General features: G+C 42.9%; 1 protein-coding gene across 1 annotated transcript; it reads left to right on the top strand.

Moving 5' to 3' along the window:
* Positions 1–918: 918 nt before the first annotated feature.
* Positions 919–11981, top strand: PUX4 (plant UBX domain containing protein 4). The gene is made up of 4 exons (XM_087373025.1): positions 919–1593; positions 10772–11120; positions 11205–11300; positions 11457–11981. Exons 1-4 carry the CDS (start codon positions 1145–1147, stop codon positions 11829–11831), a joined length of 1269 nt encoding a protein of 422 aa, XP_087229151.1. The 5' UTR covers positions 919–1144; the 3' UTR covers positions 11832–11981.
* Positions 11982–17889: the final 5908 nt, after the last annotated feature.

The raw sequence follows: 17889 nt of genomic DNA, 5'->3' as shown, positions 1-17889 counted from the left end.
GCGCCTGTGCCATGTGGCTCGAGGATCCAGGGACCCGAGCTTCAGAGCTGCTAACCGTGCCTGCTCTGAGTGATGTTTCTGCATCTGAGTGTTGCTCTGAGTGCGGTTTTTGCAGATGTGGCGAATTGCTCTTAGAGATTTGGGCCCCCGTTTGTGCTTTGCGCCACAATGGTCCGCCATTCCATGTGGCACCCTCACAGCGTAATCCTTGCATGTTGGACCTGCGCTGTGTGGCCACGTGGTCGACCGTGGCGTGGTGGTGTCCACATTGCCTCTGCCACGGATTTACTTCAGATCTACGCAAATTTGGTGGCTCTAGCCCACCGGCTGTCTCTAGTCGGCGCTCCTCTGGTACTTTGCGTATGCCACGTGTCCCCACACAAAAGCAAGCTCTTCTTTTACTGCACAGTCCAGTCCACGTGTCCTCACTGCGCAGTCTGCCCCTACCTGCAGTCTGACGGACTACTTGCAGACTGCCGCAGTCTGATGGACTCCCTGTGCATTCGTATCAGTTGCCTGCTATTGTCTAGATCATCGCCACATCAACCGAAGCGCCTCGTTGCATGCATTTTTGCGCGTGGCTATCCCCTGTAGGCCCGCTCTCTGTTCCTCTATCTCTGCGGAGGGTTTGTTTCCCTCTGCGCATTCGCCACGTGGTTGTTCTTGAGCTGCCCCTCAGCAACTGAGTCTTGTAGATTGCGCCACGTGGCTGTTTTCTCCTCACGGACTCCTTGAACGTGCCTCCTCCTCCCTCCAAACCTCCAAAATGCCTCCGAACCTCCTATACGCCTCCACCGGACCTCCTTAAACCTCCCTTCTCTCACGAATGGGATTACCACAAACCTCCCTTCTCTCAGGTATGGGATTAGTCCCCATAAGGAATATAAGAGAAGCTACAGAAACTCTATTGGACAATAGTGAGGATTAAAGTCCAATTTGGAGTTAGAGCCATGACGAAAAGGCTGGCTCCCTCAACCTAGTTGTGAGTATTTGCATTACATTTAAAAGGAGTGCAAATCTGGGACATTTTCTCTCTTATGCGTGAGCGTCAAGGCTCTCAAAAGACCTATGTATATATATATATATATATAGCTAGGATCGCCATTCTGACATATAGCTGTCGAGTTCTCTTTCCTTCTCTGCTATGGATCTGACTCAGCAGCACATCGATCCCAACGATGCGATCCAGCAGTTCTGCAGCATCACCTCCTCCACCCCTGAACAGGCCCGCTTCTTCCTGGACAGCTCTGCTTGGCAACTCGAGACCGCTGTACAGACCTATTTTGAAGCTGATTCCGGCCTTGTGAGGGATGAAGGTGAGGAGGACGAGCCTGAGCCTCAGCCCACAGAGCCGCCCTCCGCCGTGCCTCCTCCTGTAGCCGGTCAGCGGTTCTTCCAACCTCCCACTTCTGCTGCGGGACCTGTGCAGGGATTTGGGGGCTTCCCCGGTAACAGAAGTAACAAGCCTGCGAAAGACAAAAAATCAGCCAGTAGCCGTGGAGGCATCAAAACTCTGTCCGATCTTGGCAGGCGTTCCGACTCTGACAGTGACGAAGACAGCCCACAAGAGTATTATACTGGTGGTGAGAAGAGGTATCAACGTTTTCCTCTTTCCTCGTGAAGTTCCTCCCTAGCACAAACCCTAATACTTCTACATTATACTATTGCAAGCTCATAATTTGCATCGTAACGTACGCATAGTTTCTGCGAAATATGCAAAAAATTAGGCTTCCTTGTGACATCCTTTGTAAAGCTACAATGGCGGGGATCTTTGTTAAATGTCAATCATTACGACTACATTGATTAAGTGAAATGCACGGTGCTTGATTGATCTATTGCATTACGCCTGCTGCGGAGCAAATAGTATAGAGGATTCCAAATCAATCGTCTTGTGAAGTACAGCTTCATAGAGTGTTTAAGTGTGCTATATCATGGTTGGACGCAATGTAGATTCTGGTTTCGACGCTTCGATGGACGAAGCCTGTATTTCTTTTATCTTCCTTAAGTTTGGGAAGGAGCCTTGCATTTCAAATGAAACTTAGACGTGTTAGCATATAGTAATGACAACGCTTCTAACAAGCCTTAACCAGTTAGTTAGCCCCTTAAAATTGCCTTTTTATACATCATGACAAGAAATTTGCATGGTTCTAGAAGAATGCCTTCATGCGTGCCTTCCATAGTTGTGGGTAAGAGCTGTAAGCTAGATAATGCAAGTAAAATCAAGGAGAAGGTTTTCCAATGTGGGGACAAGTAGACTGGTGGGCAACAAGAAATTTTGCAAACCAAGGACTAAGTTTGGCACGCACGTTGAGTAATTTTTGAATCAAAGGATGAATCTATCTCGAGTGGCTATGAAGTAACGTAAGTTCATGAATGCGCTGAGCTTTTTAATAGGGATAATAGGTGCAACCGACCTATGATAAAGTAAGGGTGGTAGAATCACAATTTGGCCCCAAATCAGCTGGTGCCCTTGCGGTTATTTTTTATTATTTATTTCACTGAAAACAGATTACAACGAGCCATGTAGGCATCCAAAACACAGCATAGCCTCTGCTTCCAGCCAAACTCAGCCAATCAAAACCATGTAGGCATCCAATCCCAGAGCAAAACCCTTTGGACAACCTGCTTCGAGCTCTTGCAGTCGAAAGCACCCAACAATCTCAGCCTACCCAGCTGTTATGACATCAATCTCGTGGAAAGCAAGGCCAACACTCAGCCCTTGGTTGTTACGGTGCCCGACTTACAACCAGTGGATTGCATTGCACAGCAAGACTCACTAGCTGACCAATTGCAAGTAATCTCACCGCACAATCACCCGGAAAGCAGGCCCAGCCTAGAATCAGCCCAAAATCTCAACGACCAGCCTTCATCTGCCCAGCAACAGACCAACCACAGCATCTACAGCTTAGTCTCTGTTAGAAATCAGCAAAAGACAGACCAGCCAACCAAAACACAGCCCAGAAGGCCCAAAAAGCAACTTGTATAGCCTGTAGGAGCTCCGGAACAGCTCAGAACTACCACAGATCATATCGCCTGACCTGGCCCACTCCAGGATCACGTGCATAGCCCTAGAACCAAGTCACCCAGCTACCAGGCCAAGCAATCAGCTAAAAAAACGCCTCTAGATGAATTTCGCCTTGTTTCTTGGCCCCCGGAACTTAAAAAATCCCCTCCTGGTGAAATTGCCTCCCTTCATTGGCACCAAAATCAGCAAGATTCATCCCTGCATGCAATTTCCCTGCCTCTTGGCACTTGGGACAACTAGAATCGAGCCCCAGATGAAATCGCCCATGCAAAACCTACTCCAGAACTGCCTGCAAACCTCCAGAATCAACTTGCCCTGGCCAGGTCTGCCCCGGACCAGCCTCGAAGCATTTAAAAACAAATTGTAATTCTCTTTGGCAGCTTTCGCTTGCACAAGATTGGGCGCAATCTCTCTTGGATGCTTGTTGCTCACAACAAACCAAGCTTGGCTCCAGTTTGCACTTTTGGTTCCTGCAAAATGCAGCAACACATAATCGCCTTCTGTGAACTACAAATTTTGCTGTTTGCTTATCTGCGGCCTTTTTTTGCTTCTCCCGAGTCTTTTAAAGAGCAGGCTTGATTTCCCTTGAGCTTCATCCCAGTTCTCTACAAACTTATCAGCCTCAAAGCTTTTATATTTGGTATGTAATATAGGTGGAACTGCCTGCCCTCCTTCAACAATCTGAATCGGATTTTTTCTTGCGGCAGTGCGCATCGTATTATCGTATGCAAATTTAATTAAAGGTATTAAATATTGCTCCCATTGAGCCTTATGGTCAGAGACATAGCATTTCAGAAGATCCAACACCGTTGAATTTGCTTGTTCTGACTGTCCATCACACTTTGGCCCTCAACTGCTTGTTCCTGGATTCATCTAGGTATATATACACTTTGGGCCTCAACTGCTTGGTTACTCACAAGTGGCCATGCATCATTTAAAACCCTTCCTTAAGAGCATAATGGTCTAGGCGATGCCCATCCAATAACTGATAAAAATTCTGAGCCAAAATTGTTCTTACCCTCCAAGTGAATAATCTGAAAATGGAACATGGACAAGAGATTTGCTCATCGCATATGCTTTTCCGATAACTTGGACTGCATGAGGAAATACCTCGAAGATTGATGATGATCAATCTGTACTGTAAAATCAGCTCCCAATAAATAATGCTTCCAAGTAGAAAGGGCGTGAATTACAGCCAACATTTCCTTCCTTATAAATCTGTAAATGCCTTTCCGGAGGCTGTATAATGCGACTTTTATAAGCCACAACCCCTTGACTCAGACTAAGCTCTGCGAGAAGCACATGAACGGGGCAAATATGTTGTCAATGTATCATTTTCAGATTGTCCATACTCCGGGAGCTCAGAATAGAGTGGTAGATGCTTTGTCTTGAAGACCCTAGGTGAACAATGTAACTATTGGCTATCATAGGGAGCTAAAAGACATGCGAGAGCATTTTGGTGAGATTTTGCAGCAATGCAAGAGGGGCAGTCCACCGGTCACTATTCCTTGAAAGATGGGTATCTAATGAAAGATGACTGCCTGTACATCACTCGAGAGAGGAGGAAAAATATTTTGGAGGAATGCCATGCACCTCCATATGCTGGGCATAGAGGACTTGCAGCTACAACTCAAGCATTAGAGAGGTATTTCTATTGGCCAGCGATGTGGAAAGATATACATTAGTTTGTTACAGAATGCGTCACCTGTCAGAAGGTCAAATATGACAAGACGGAAGGCACCTGGCCTACTTATGCCTCTTTCCGTGCCCCAGGCACCATGGGAAAGTATCGCAATGGACTTCATTTTTGATTTGCCAAGATCGAAGTCGGGGAATGATGGGATTTGGACTATCATTGATAGATTCAGCAAGCAAGTTCATTTCCAGCTCTATGCTAAGTCAAGCAAGTGCACCTTCATGGCAAATGAGGTAGAATATTTGGGACATATTGTGGGCAGCAAAGGAATAAGAGTGGATCCCAACAAGGTGAGATGCAAAGGAATAAGGGTGGATCTGGCAATTGCTATCATATTTCAAGACTTGCAAAATCCCTCTTGTGAAGACCATCCCAACTACAAGTTGTACAATGGCCTATTATGGTACAAAGGGAGGATTGTTCTAGTGCTTGGAGAATTCTACCTATAGACTATTGGTATTGCAGGAAATGCATTCCTCACCCATGGCTTGGAATATTGGATTGCTTAAGACCTATGAAAGTATTATAAGCAGACCAACAGAGTGTTACAAAAGAAGAGAGAATCACTCAATCCTCCACCCAAGAAACTCTCCAACTCTCACACACTCAACTCAGATAGATGATCACAGATGCAACAAATTCACACTCAGAAATAAATATAGACGGAGAGAGAGAGTATATTCATCCACCGGATGGAGGGCAGAAAATGGCTCCAAGGGAGCAATACAAAACACAGCAGAGTGCTGGAGAAAACTGATGGACTCTCTCTCACAAACTGCACCAGATCTGAGTGCTAAACACATCCTTGGAGAAGGGCTTTCAGTATCGCACTGGATGCTGGGCTGAATGGAGAAGTGGGCCTTTTATAGGCACTGCCCAGCCCCCTTCAGATGACCGACCAGCAGGGTCGGTACCCTGTCTGGTGGCCGACCATATGGGCCCCATTAAACTGACCAGGGTTGGCCCTGGTCGGTGGCCCTGGTTGGCCGACTTGGCCTGCCACAGGCCCCTATATAAGGGTGCCCTCGGCAGCTAGTCTGCGCTGCTGCAGAAGCCTCCATGTGAGGCCTAAAGACCCCTTATACGTGCTGTTGCAGGCTGCGACCAGCCCGTGTGCTGGCCTGCAGTCATTTTCAAAGTGATAGTATTTGCCCCAGCCTGTGTCTAGTCTTCTTTGGACACATTGCCACCATCTATGATCTGCTGGAATATCAATTCCTAGGTATTTAAAAGTATTGACATATTCGAGGGGCTGTCCATCAAATATAATGTCTGGGGGATGTAAAGGCTGAATGGTGCACAGTGCCATCATTTTGGTTTTGTTGACATTTACCTGCAGCCCTCTCTCTAGACAAAAGGTCTTCAATATCTGTAATAGTTTGTGCATGTGGTCGGGATCATATGCAAAAAGAACTATATCATCTGCATATAGCAGTAACAATATTACCCACACTCCTATTTTGGGGCCTTGTATGTCTTCTGTTGACATAGCTTCTTTTACAAGTTCTTCTAGCCTGTCAATGCATATCCCAAATAAAGTGGGTGAGAGTGGGCAGCCTTGCTTGACTCCCATGTTGCTTTGAAATGCAGTCGATAGTCCCTGAGATTGCTTCAATCAGCATAGAACTTTTTCATATATCCGGGAGATGCCCACTCTGAGTGTCAGAGGGACCTCCAGGATGTGCATTCTATCCCATAAACCTCCTCGTGGTACTGTATCAAATGCTTTTATGAAATCAACAAAGAGAGAGAGAGAGAGAGAGAGAGAGAGAGAGAGCGAGAGACGGTCCTTCGATGAAGAGAAGCAGTCCTCAGGTGAGCCTCATGTGTGTACCGTCACAGCAGGCGTTGCAACAGCTCGTAGTGCTCCTTGTTCCCCAGCTCTGCCTTAGTCGAATTCTCTCTCCCTTGTTCCTTCCGACGCTTGTGCCTCGCTGGATCGACCGACAGGCACAGCTTCGGACCAGTTGAAGGAGTGCCCTTCAGAGAACGGAAGCTCCAGGGACACACTTGGATGATGGAGCATACGAGAGAGGGTGGTTTAGCAGCACTGTTGTTGCTTCGCCACCTGCTCCCGCAATTTACTTGCTTGTTTGCGAATTGCGTCCATATTGCTCGATCGGGAAGCCGCAACGCCATGCTTATAAGCAAGAGAATGGCGCGCTGAAATCTAGAAGGAGTGAGATGAGCGAAGCTAAGATAATATGTGGAGAAAATCTGAAGGGAGGGAGGCAAAATCTGGGGATGATGCGAGAGAGAGAGAGAGAGAGAGAGAGAGAGAGAGAGAGAGAGAGAGAAATTATTCTAATTTTTTGGTGGAAGATTTTGTTTCTTGACTTTCTTCTTTATTTCTTGTTTTCTCTCTCTTTTGTTTATTTGACGTATTTTAGTAAGCACTGGGATTGCCCAAGAGACTCCGTGGGTCTTTAGAAACCCAGTATAGTTGCTTATGCTTGGGCACTTATGACGACATAAGTGTTGCTTTGCTTGCTAAGTATGTCTTCCCTTTTTTTTTTCCCATAAAACTTCTAGTGTACCTCTTTTTCCTTCTCTTTCATTTTCTCTTTTATTTTCTGTGTAGATTTTTTTTTTTGGGGGCAAAAAGAGGCTTCTATTAAGTATTAAAGAAAAACCGTTAGAGCAAGCTCCATACGGGATACATCATGCAATGCACGAAAAGCTCAAGAGCCAAAAAGAAAGGATTGAGGCTGATAGTCTATGTAGATTTTTGGTCGTTAGAACAACAAAAAATCTAAATTTGTATGATTGGACTTATTCTAGTCTTACAAAGGTACATTGTTTTTTGAATCTTGATAGTGACCTTGTTTTTTAGTCTTTGAGCTGACCCAACAAGCTTTGAATGACTCAAATGTGATTATGCTAAGGCATTGCTACATGAAGATAGACGTCCATGTCTTCCAAGTGAATATGGTAAAGATTGATGGTAGCCTTGCCACTTTTCCCGTGGAACAACCATCTCTCTGATAGATTTTATTGAAAAATACTTGTTTCATATCACCCATCTGTCTAATTTTATGGCAAAGACCAATCTACCTGTTCACTCCCTCTACGCATATAGACACAATAGGCCTAGAACAAGCATATTGTCATGGCCTTGCTAGGCTCTGTACGAAAATGCTTAAAGCTATGCAAAATTAAGTTTGCCTTATAGATTAGCACATTAAACCAAGCGTCATTGCCTAACACAAAGCCTTACCCCCCACCCCGGTCCCCCCCCCCCCCCCCCAACACACACACACACGCGTGCGCGTTCTCCCCCTCCCCTCCCTCCTTCCCCTTCCCTCCTCCTCCTCCTCCTCCTCCTCCTCCTCCCTCCCTCCTCCCTCATTCCCTCCTCTCTCATTCTCCTCCCTCCTTCCTCCCTTCTCCTCCATGCCTGCTCGTTCTCACCCTCCACACCTGTTGGTCCTCTCCCCTTTCCTCGCCCTCCACACCTAATGGTCCTGCTCCCTTCCCCCCTCCTCCATGCTCCTTGGTCCTTCCCCTCCATCCCTCCTCTTCAACATCTGGTGCTCCCTCCTCCTCCTTGCCCTCCCCCTTCCTGTGCAATACTCTTTCAAGACTACTTCTCCACACATTCTCCTTCTTTATGCCTCCTCTACACTCGTTTACTCATAGCACCATTCAAGTAGAGTCTCCAACAAGTACCAAGTTCACTTAGAGTTGGAGGTTGAATATGCAAGCACATGTAGTCTTGAATTGAGGCTCAATTGAGGGGAGCTTCCAAGATCCACAGTATTTGTTTGCAAGGAAAGAAGCATCTTGAACTTTGGGTAGAAGGATCCTTGTATCCTTTAGATCTTGCCAACCAAAAGAACCCTCCTTTTGATACAATGCATGAGCTAGTTTGGTTTGTTGGAAATGGACATTCTAGGTTTCTTGGTTATTGTAATTGGTTCAACAATCCTCAGACAATAGCTATGCAAGGAAAGGAGATGCATAGAGCCCAAGCAAAGTAGCTAGCACATTTAGGAAATAGCACCATTGTTGCAATGCATAACTCTATGTAGGAGCTTCAAAGGCAGAACAAGGATCTTCATGATAAAGCCAAAGCATTGGACTTGGAGCAACAAAAATTGCAAGAGTCAATCTATTAGCTTTTTGAAATAAAAAAAGGCTTGGAAAGATCTATATACAATTGAGTTCAATGAGCCATAGAGAAGGAATGAGAGAAGGCAGAAGAATGAGTGCAAAGATGAAAGAAACACCCTTGGGATTGAAGGATAGGAAAAGAAGGTACATAACATGGTTGCGTCAATGCCCATTGGTGGTGCTAGAAAGGGGGGAATCTAGGCTATAAGGTTGGCTATCAAATGTTCCAATGAAATTACACTCTTTTATGCTACACTGTTTTTTACTAAGTTTTGCTTGTGTTCTTCTTTAGGAACTTTATGGAAGATGTGATGGGAGGAATGGATGAGTATATATTGACTATCCATATGCTTTAGCTAGTTTATTGAAGTCAAGCAATGTCATTGTGATACTAAGGGACCCAAGATACAAGTGCCTACATGTGCAAGTTGTTGAAGAGGTGATGAAGGACTTCAAGGACATTGTAGATGCAAAGGAGATGCTTGTAGTTTGTGATACTTCCAGTGTAGGTTGTGAAGATTATACATCTGTAAATTCAAAATTTTCAAGTCTGCTATTCTAGGAAAGTATAAGAAGTCTATAGTACCACTACCCACACCTTGGTTTGAGAGGCATGCATAGTGAGAAACAAACCAACGTGCAAGAGAAATGCTTGGAGGGTACCATTGCGTAAGGGGCACAATGACTTGGAAGAGTCAAAAGAAATCTGGTTTGCAAACTTTTGAGATGAATGCTTTCAACAATGTCTACTTAGATGTTGAGAAACTGCAACAAGAAATGGTCAAATTCTATGGCATGAGAGAAGATGGTAAGTGGAAATCCATTATAGGATTGCACTTTACTTAGTTCATTTCCTATATCGTGTTTATCCTAACTATTTCTTTCTTTTGTTGTATAGAATGCAATGGTAAGCTCATAGTTGTCATCAAAATGGATGAAGCTCAATTGGTGAGAGAGAGTGAGCATCTAAATTATGAAAAAAGCCATAGCCTTTGTTCAAGGGAAAGAGGAAGTAGAGCAAGATTTCTCAATTCGATCAGAAAAAAGTAATGGTGACTTACAGAATTTGAGACTCCAAAAGAGTGCCATGAGACATTCAAGTGGGTTCTAGATAGAATAGGATTCCCATCAATGATCCAAAGACAAGAGGAAGGGAAAACACTACAAGTAGATGGCCATGGAACATTTTGAGTTGAATGGCATCTTACTAGTGATTTGAAAACCCGATATGAGGGTGTTGTGATACTAAGTGAAGGGTATACAAACCCTAGTGCGTGCGAAAATCCAAAGCATCTCATTCTTGTACGACATACTGATCATTGTGATCAGGGGTACAATGATCCAGCACAGCTGAAATAGGCCATAATTTCATGCATGGGTTTCCAACATCCAGTCATTTGTGGTGATTGGCTGAACATTGTAGAAAGTGTTAGTGTTGCCACCACCATGGCTGGCTCGTATAAATCTCATGGCGAAGACCGTGGAAAGAGTTTTTTTGTAATTGATGAAGACAATGCATTGGGATTTGCTGAACATAACTGGCTGGTGTGAACTCTTTTAACTCGAACTCACACAAATGTGTGACTAGTAAAGTTGCACACAAACAATGAATAAATTATCAAAAATTGAGAAATGATAACCATGGAAATGAGGATCTTTTACAAAGGGGCCTTATTTTTTTGTTTCTGTAAGTTTACTATGCGACATGTTGAAGGTCGTAATGTTAGGGATGCTACCAATCATGTCTTGTCGGCTGGTTGTGGTCTGTTTCTGTTATTTATGGCTGTGGCTGACATTGAGCCGTTGATTAGGACTACTATGTTCTGGAAGTAATGATAAAGAAGCTAACTTGAGTTTTTTTGTTTGTATTCAGAAGGAGAGGAAGGTCTTTTGAGTATGGAAGGATCCTGAAGATTTAATTTCTTTTTTCCTTTTAGTGGTATGTTGGTTCAGGATCCTCAGAAAGGTAATAGGGATGTTGATTCCATATTTGAGCAAGCGAGACGGATGGGTGCTCAGGAAGGACCCTCAGAACCACCACAGGCTCGCTCCAGCAGTAGGAGTGCATTTGCTGGGGTAGGACGGACACTGGCAGGAGAGCCAGCAGCAGCAGCAGCAGCAGCAGGGGGAGGGGCAGGCGCAGGCACAGGCACAGAGGCAGGGGCAGGACCAGAGCGTCAGACAGATCCTATAGTTCGCAGCATAACCTTTTGGAGGAATGGTTTTACAGTGGATGATGGTCCTCTGAGAAGGCTTGATGATCCTGCCAATGCCCAGTTCTTGGCGGTAAGATATTGGTTTCATCTATTTTATTGTGCCAAGGAATTTCTGAGCAACTCATGAAGCTGAAATGATTGGATATTGTGGCAGAGCATTAGCAAGTCTGAATGCCCTAAGGAGTTGGAACCAGCTGATCGAGGCACTCCTGTGCATGTGAATCTCATGCGGAGGGATGAGGACTGGAATGTATGTTCGTAATTTGTCGTCTTGGAAGTCTTCTTTCAATTTCAAGTTTCAACCCCACCTTTCTTCTGCTTGGATGATCTGTAGATAGCATGCATGGCATTGGTGCGAATGTGATTTTTCAAAAAAATTGATATCTTACTCTTATGTTATTTGCAGCCCCCTCCAGAACCTAAGCATGTTCCCTTTCAAGGGTTGGGACGGACTTTAGGAAGTTCTTCAGCAGCTGATGCAGCACCTGCACCTATTGCTCAGGCTACCAGTAACCAGCCCTCACAAGGTCTCATTGTCGATAACTCTCAGCCTGTGACATCTATTCAGCTCCGGTTGTCCGATGGGACGCGTATGGTGGCACGATTCAATCATTATCATACTGTTGCTGACATTCGTCGTTTCATCGATGCGGCTAGGCCTGGTCATTTAGGAAACTACCAGTTGCAGGCCATGGGATTTCCTCCCAAAATTTTAGTTGATCAGGCTGAGACTATCGATGCTGCTGGTCTCATCAATGCAGTTGTCATTCAAAAGGCTTGAGATTGACGACTCATGTGAATCCTGGTTTCTCCAGAAACACTCTCTTTATGGACAGTGCACTAATCTAGTCAGCTTAATCAAACTTTGAAGGCTGGGCAGTATGCCTGTCAGAATATTTTTCAACATGATAATCTTGTGGGTCTGAAGTCCTATTTGGTTTTTGCAATACATATTTCCTTAGCTTAGGGATCAAAGACGTGTATTGACAATCAGTACTAATGCTGTGGATTCAACCGGAACCCTGCTGAAAGATCAATGCGGTAACATTAATTCTTTTGTGGCTGTCTGATCAACTTTGCATGTCTTCGTAATGCTTTGATGAGCTGGTGCTCATGCAATTCGTTTTTGGTTGTATTAGACTATTTAGAAGTAAGTGATCCTCCTTGTGGTCCTCTTCCATTCCGTTTTTTCTTGTCTAGATAATGCTTGTAAGAGTAATCTTGCCTTGCCCTCCCCAAAAGCACATGGGTTCATGTGCCCCCATTGCCAGCAGGAAGGCCTTTGATTGTGTGCAGGAAGTCACACCTTCATAGATAGTGGCAGTCAATTGAACAAAATCCCCTCCCTCTCTTTGGTGTAGCATCTTTTCATTCATCTCAGAGCTTTCTTTTTCTCTTTGTAGGGCTTGTTCCTCCAGCAATCTAGGACATAGTGGTTATTCGTGAATGTGAAACTGCATGGGATTTAGTTGTGGTGAATGCTTTAATGGCCTACCAAGAATGTTGTTAATGAGTCTTCCAAACATAGGTGCTCAGAGGCTTCTGAGAAGAAAAACATGTCAAAATATAGAACATATATGTTTCACTTCATTTTAGCAAGGGTCGAGCTCAACTCAGGGCATGGACGCTTTTTCAAAAGTTCTTGAAAAGAGCCCAATGTGATCTCAAAATGAAAGCACAAACTTTGCCACAAAATGTATTTTGCTTTGCATGAAAAAGCTTTGAAGAATTGTTCTTCCCATTTACTTAATATAGATGTCTTGTTAGGGTAAATTCCAAGATTTATTGAACGCTTGCTACAAAGTTTGCAAAGGACAAGGATGTGGGGAATAGACACTTACACTAAGGTTTTGTACTTGAAAATAATATTCTTCTCGCTCTCAACTCAATGGGGGGTTGAGTAGGAGGAGGGGGGGATGCATTTGTTGGGCAGAATGTCTTGGGCTACTAAAATTAGGTCGTGAGGGTGATCCATTTTGTTGTCACGAGGCTTGATTAGGGCATTGAGCAATTGTGCTCTTGCTAAGAATGCCACGGACCCTTACTTTGCCATAATGGGGCCACATGGCCCCCTGACCAGTCCTAGGGACTTATGGAGGTGACGACCCAACAGGTGGCAATTTGCCAACTGCATCGCCTCCCTTATTTGGCTTATGAATGCATTTTATAGGCTGGAATTTGTGTTGAACTCCGTATCTTGCCAATACTTCTTTCTATATGCCTGGTTGCTCGTTTAGGTCCCAATACATTAGGATTAGCAATTGCATGACATCGTTTCCATCTTGTAGGGTAATTTTCCTTTTTGTTTTTTCAATCTTCCTTATGGGTACCCACGGATTGATTGGTACGAGAAAGAGATTTGTAAAGAGGGAAGGCACTAGTTTTTATCACGAGAATGCAGATAATATAGGATGTTGGAAAAAGTGATGAATTTATGTAAGACAATTCTCTCAATGCAGCCAGGATTTTAGGCATGGTTCCTTATACATAGCTTGGATGCTGTGGAGCTTTTCAATGAGGATTTTGGTTTAGGATTGGCACTTAACGACCCGTGTATTGCTTATAGCAAGTGCAAAGCCAAGCAAAGATGGTTCACTTGTTGAAGAGTTCACCAATTAAGAAGACCTTAAACAATTCACTCCGTAAGGCTTTCAAAGTTGTTAAACACGCATATGCAAACGGTAATGGTAGTAAGATATTTCACACTTCCGGTACTTGTTTCCTATAGTTTCCGTTTCTTCGAAATAATGACTAGTGCGAATATGTGATCGTTTAGGTCAACACCTTCTTGGCGCATCATTGGATACAGCTCGATTCCACAATCTGCTAAGATGTGAGGATCATCGAGATGGGCGGTAGTAGTATAGCAAAGCCAGAATGAGATCGTTGAACATTGCCTTCGTAGCACAAGCTTTGAACTATCTGAAATAGAACAAGGGCTATCCAAATGAATTATGATCAAAGACAAGGCAGGCAAGCAAGACGATCGAGGGGGGCGAAAAACATTGCATTGATTTATTGTGATCACGCTAAATAAAATAGATGGCATAACTTCGAGCGATGGACATTACAACCGAATGCCTTTCAAATTGTGTCTATTCATGACATGATTTAATTCACCGTAACAATGTTTACGTAAACTTAGAGCTTGACTTCCATAAGGATTTCTAACATCCTCCCGTAAGTTAAGCTCGTCTCCTTCCAACTAACAATCGATTGTAACTAATATTCTCTCGGACAGTCCTCTTCAAATGTCCTCCCAGTCTTCAACTCTTCCATAGTTTCACGCAGCAGAAGAATTCCCTCTTGCTCATGTCGACTTGAGAAGAGGTGCATGGATTCCAAGAAGTAGAACTTGGGTTGAAGCTACTTTTGTTCTTGATAGCGCAAAGAGAGCCATCAATGCGTTGACAAATCATGCACTAGCGCATTATCCTCATGTTAGAGCGAATAGTGGAATCGAGCTGTATACAAGGATGCATCAAGAAGGTGTTGACCCTGACCGTCACGTCTTCGTGCTTGTCATTACTTAGAGCTTCACTTGCATAACGATTTCTAACATCCTCCCATAAGTTAAGTTGCTTGTGCTGCGGCAATGGTGGGAGTGGATGCTGGATCGTCCGATGGTCTAGGTGTAGACCTATCGACATACTCCCATTTGTCTTGAAGTAAAAGAATGGTCTACATTCGGTATTTCCATGTGTTATAATTTGAGTTGTCTAACGTAGCAGATGCCTCCAAATTGAGGTTGCTAGTCGTAGACATGGTGCAAGATATCTCTCAAGGTGCCTGTGAAAATCAATCTCTGAATCAACTGCAAAAAACTATCTGATCAAGTGAAATCTAAACTGTCTGTATCAAGTGAAATCTAAATTGTCAAAGACGATAGAATTGTAATATATAATCAATCAGTCACAAGGCTTGTGGGAAATGATGCTATTCTTGGGAAATGATGCCAAGAATAGCCGAGAGGCTTTACAAGGCTCAAATAAAGTGTGTAATGCTAGAAAAATAGCCAGTAGGCTTTGCAATGAAGGCATGTGTGTGACATCCCTCCTCTCCTTCACGGCTCATTGCACCTCCCCTACTAATTATAAAGGTTGTAATGGTGCAACATACAACTCACACTTTGAGACAAAATAAAGAACTTAATCCTTCGGTTGGAACCCAAGTCGGTGATATGGAATAGAACTTCCCTCATAACAGTGTCGTGCCATGCATATCTTTCTTGATTCGAAATTGGTGTTGAAAGCTTAGCTCGTTCGACTTCTCAATACATCTGTTAGTTTGCTTGTTGTCACCAAATACAAAGCATCTAAAATCTGTTGTTTTGTCCATGTTTGCAATTATTATTTTTGGCACATTTGCATCTTGTAAAATGTAGATCGTTGTGTCTCTAGCCCATGCTTCTTTTCTTCTCAGATTTACTGAGAATCGGCTAAATATTTGATCAATATGATCGTATGTGAGGCCCATCAACATGTTGTTAAGTTGGATATACAATACTTCAGAAGAGATTTTGTGTGATTCCTCAATGCATCACTTAAAACTGAAATTGTGATTAGGATCAATTATTACATTTGGTGTCGTTAGATAAACCTTGGGGATTAATTCATCATGGTAGAGCATGCAACTAATCACGTGATAGGTGATGAAGTTCCCCTCTTTCTAATTTTGGGCACTCGTTTGAAGTAAGGAAGATTGGCCTTCCTTTGATCCATCCCATCAATGATGATGGTGAGGTATTTCTCAGGCTCTTGGTAGCTCTTCTTGCGATGCTTTGCTAACTTCTTCCTTTCTAAAGCTTGCATTTCTCGATGCTTTTGCAACCCCACAATTTCTTGTTCCGTGAAGGTATAAAAATGGTAGAAGTTGAAAAGAAATTATTTCCTAAGAAATAATAAAATTTCACAACATTGTATGCACCTCTCTCCTACCCTTGACGCTGATTACATAAAGCTTTCAAGTCTGCACATGTGGTGCACATGCCAATGTGACAAAGCTCTGGTATATTCACGTTGTTGAAGTCATTCTTCCAAATTGCAAAAGTGTTTGTACATCACATACTCGTCACTTGCAGCAGTCATGGCCTCCTTATACATAGAATGGATCTCGCGCTTGGAGAAAGTATAAGGTAAGTGCAATTGGTCGCGGCATGTTTCTGTACAAAGTATTGCAACCAAGAACATAATATGTTACCATGTCGTCCAGGCACTCTCCTTTGTCATGCAGGCTCTACAATGTGTCTTTATGAAGGTGAGCCTGTAATCTTCTCAACCTCTCATTGCCAAGACAATGTGCGAGACTATATGCTTTTTTGCGACAAGCTATCCTTGAACTGTATGAGTACTCAAACATAGTTTTATTCATCTTGGTTCCCCTAGGTCTTAAAAATCATGCAATTTTTGATCACCTTTATTCTTTTGAACATAATTTCAACATAACTCTCTCAATTTGGCAACCCCAAAAGTGACGAGGCATATTTTGCTACAACAAAGAGCTCTTTAAGATATTTAGTGTCTAGCATTGTGTGAGCTTCCTCTTATGTAGATAGACTTTTGGAGGTCCACATGCATTGGTCCTCCCATAAGTCTATCGATACTCAATAGACAAAATTGAATTTCACTTTACACGTTGGGATAATCGAGATAGTCGTGAACCATCTAGTTTAGATGTCCATTGTCAGAAACAGTTGCTAGATTTAGAAATGAAATAAAGAAAACCATTGCATGAAATTGTACTTGGATCACACAACTGATGGCACTTCGTGGTGGCTTATCGTGCTTGTTAGCATGCTGTTTGAAGCGATGACATCTATTATTTCATTCTCTTGGTTGGGGAGATCCGGGGCATGGATATGAGTATTTGGGATTCGATGTCCACCATACACTTAGGTGAAGGAGTGGGAGAGACATCTAAGGTCGCAAAAGAGGTTCCACCACTAGTATAAGATACATCCATTGTAGCAAAGGAAGGGCCAACAGAACTATGACAAGAAGAACGTGAGATGAAAGTAGTGTCGAATGAACCTCCCATTCTAATCTTCTGGAGCTTCAACAGTGATGACCAAAATATTCCATGTGACAATGATAGGTTGAAACTATATTCTTCAATGAAAAAGGTAGTGTTTAGGATTAGGGTTAGTGTTTAGCGAGTGAGAGAGAGAGAGAGAGAGAGAGAGAGAGAGAGAGAGAGAGAGAGAGAGAGAGGGCAGTGGAGAGGGAGAGGAAACTTGAGAGACATAAGAGAGGTTTCAATTCACTAGTTGATGATATCATCAATTTGAATTATGTATTTCCTAAATTATTTTCTTAGAATTGAGTTATGTTGTCTTTGATAATTTATGCAACTTAGTATATTCTCTTTTAAAATTTGCATTAGAATTGGAAAATACGTGATTTTTCGGAAGAAAATCTTACTATTATTGCCATGCTAATGCTCCCAAAAACAAGGATTTCTACTATTCATGCATTGTTTAAAATTTTCTTTTTAATCATTTTTTTTAATGTTTTTGGTTCCTATTTGTGCATTTTTGCAAGCTTTTTGTTTTCTAATCTATTCTTTATTAAAAATATCAAAATTTTTAAAAGAAGAAAATCCTAAGTCTTGTTTAAATGATTAGCTTCATCTTATGTTTTTGCATGTGGAAGATCTATTTGATTTTAATTGTAATTCAATGTTTCTTAGGTAGAGGTATTTATTCGATCAAATTTGGGATCTTCCTTGATTTGTTGAAAATATTGAGATTATCTTGTCATTCTTTTTGCAATTGATATTCCATAAATTATATTATAAATATTTCAAATTTATTTATGTGTTTTGTAGCGATGTAGAAGAAA

Source organism: Dipteris shenzhenensis, chromosome 3, assembly GCF_047967505.1.
Source record: "Dipteris shenzhenensis isolate YYH24624 ecotype China chromosome 3, Dip_SZ_1.0, whole genome shotgun sequence".
NCBI classification, from domain to species: Eukaryota; Viridiplantae; Streptophyta; class Polypodiopsida; order Gleicheniales; family Dipteridaceae; genus Dipteris; species Dipteris shenzhenensis.
This window is presented reverse-complemented; position numbering and strand designations above follow the sequence as displayed.

Excerpts from the sequence above, each read along its gene's own strand:
- PUX4 (XM_087373025.1), top strand. The coding sequence starts at position 1,145 with ATGGATCTGACTCAGCAGCACATCGATCCCAACGATGCGATCCAGCAG. Across the intron at positions 1,594-10,771 it reads TATACTGGTGGTGAGAAGAG|TGGTATGTTGGTTCAGGATC; the intron begins GTATCAACGTTT and ends TTTTCCTTTTAG. Across the intron at positions 11,301-11,456 it reads GGAGGGATGAGGACTGGAAT|CCCCCTCCAGAACCTAAGCA; the intron begins GTATGTTCGTAA and ends TGTTATTTGCAG.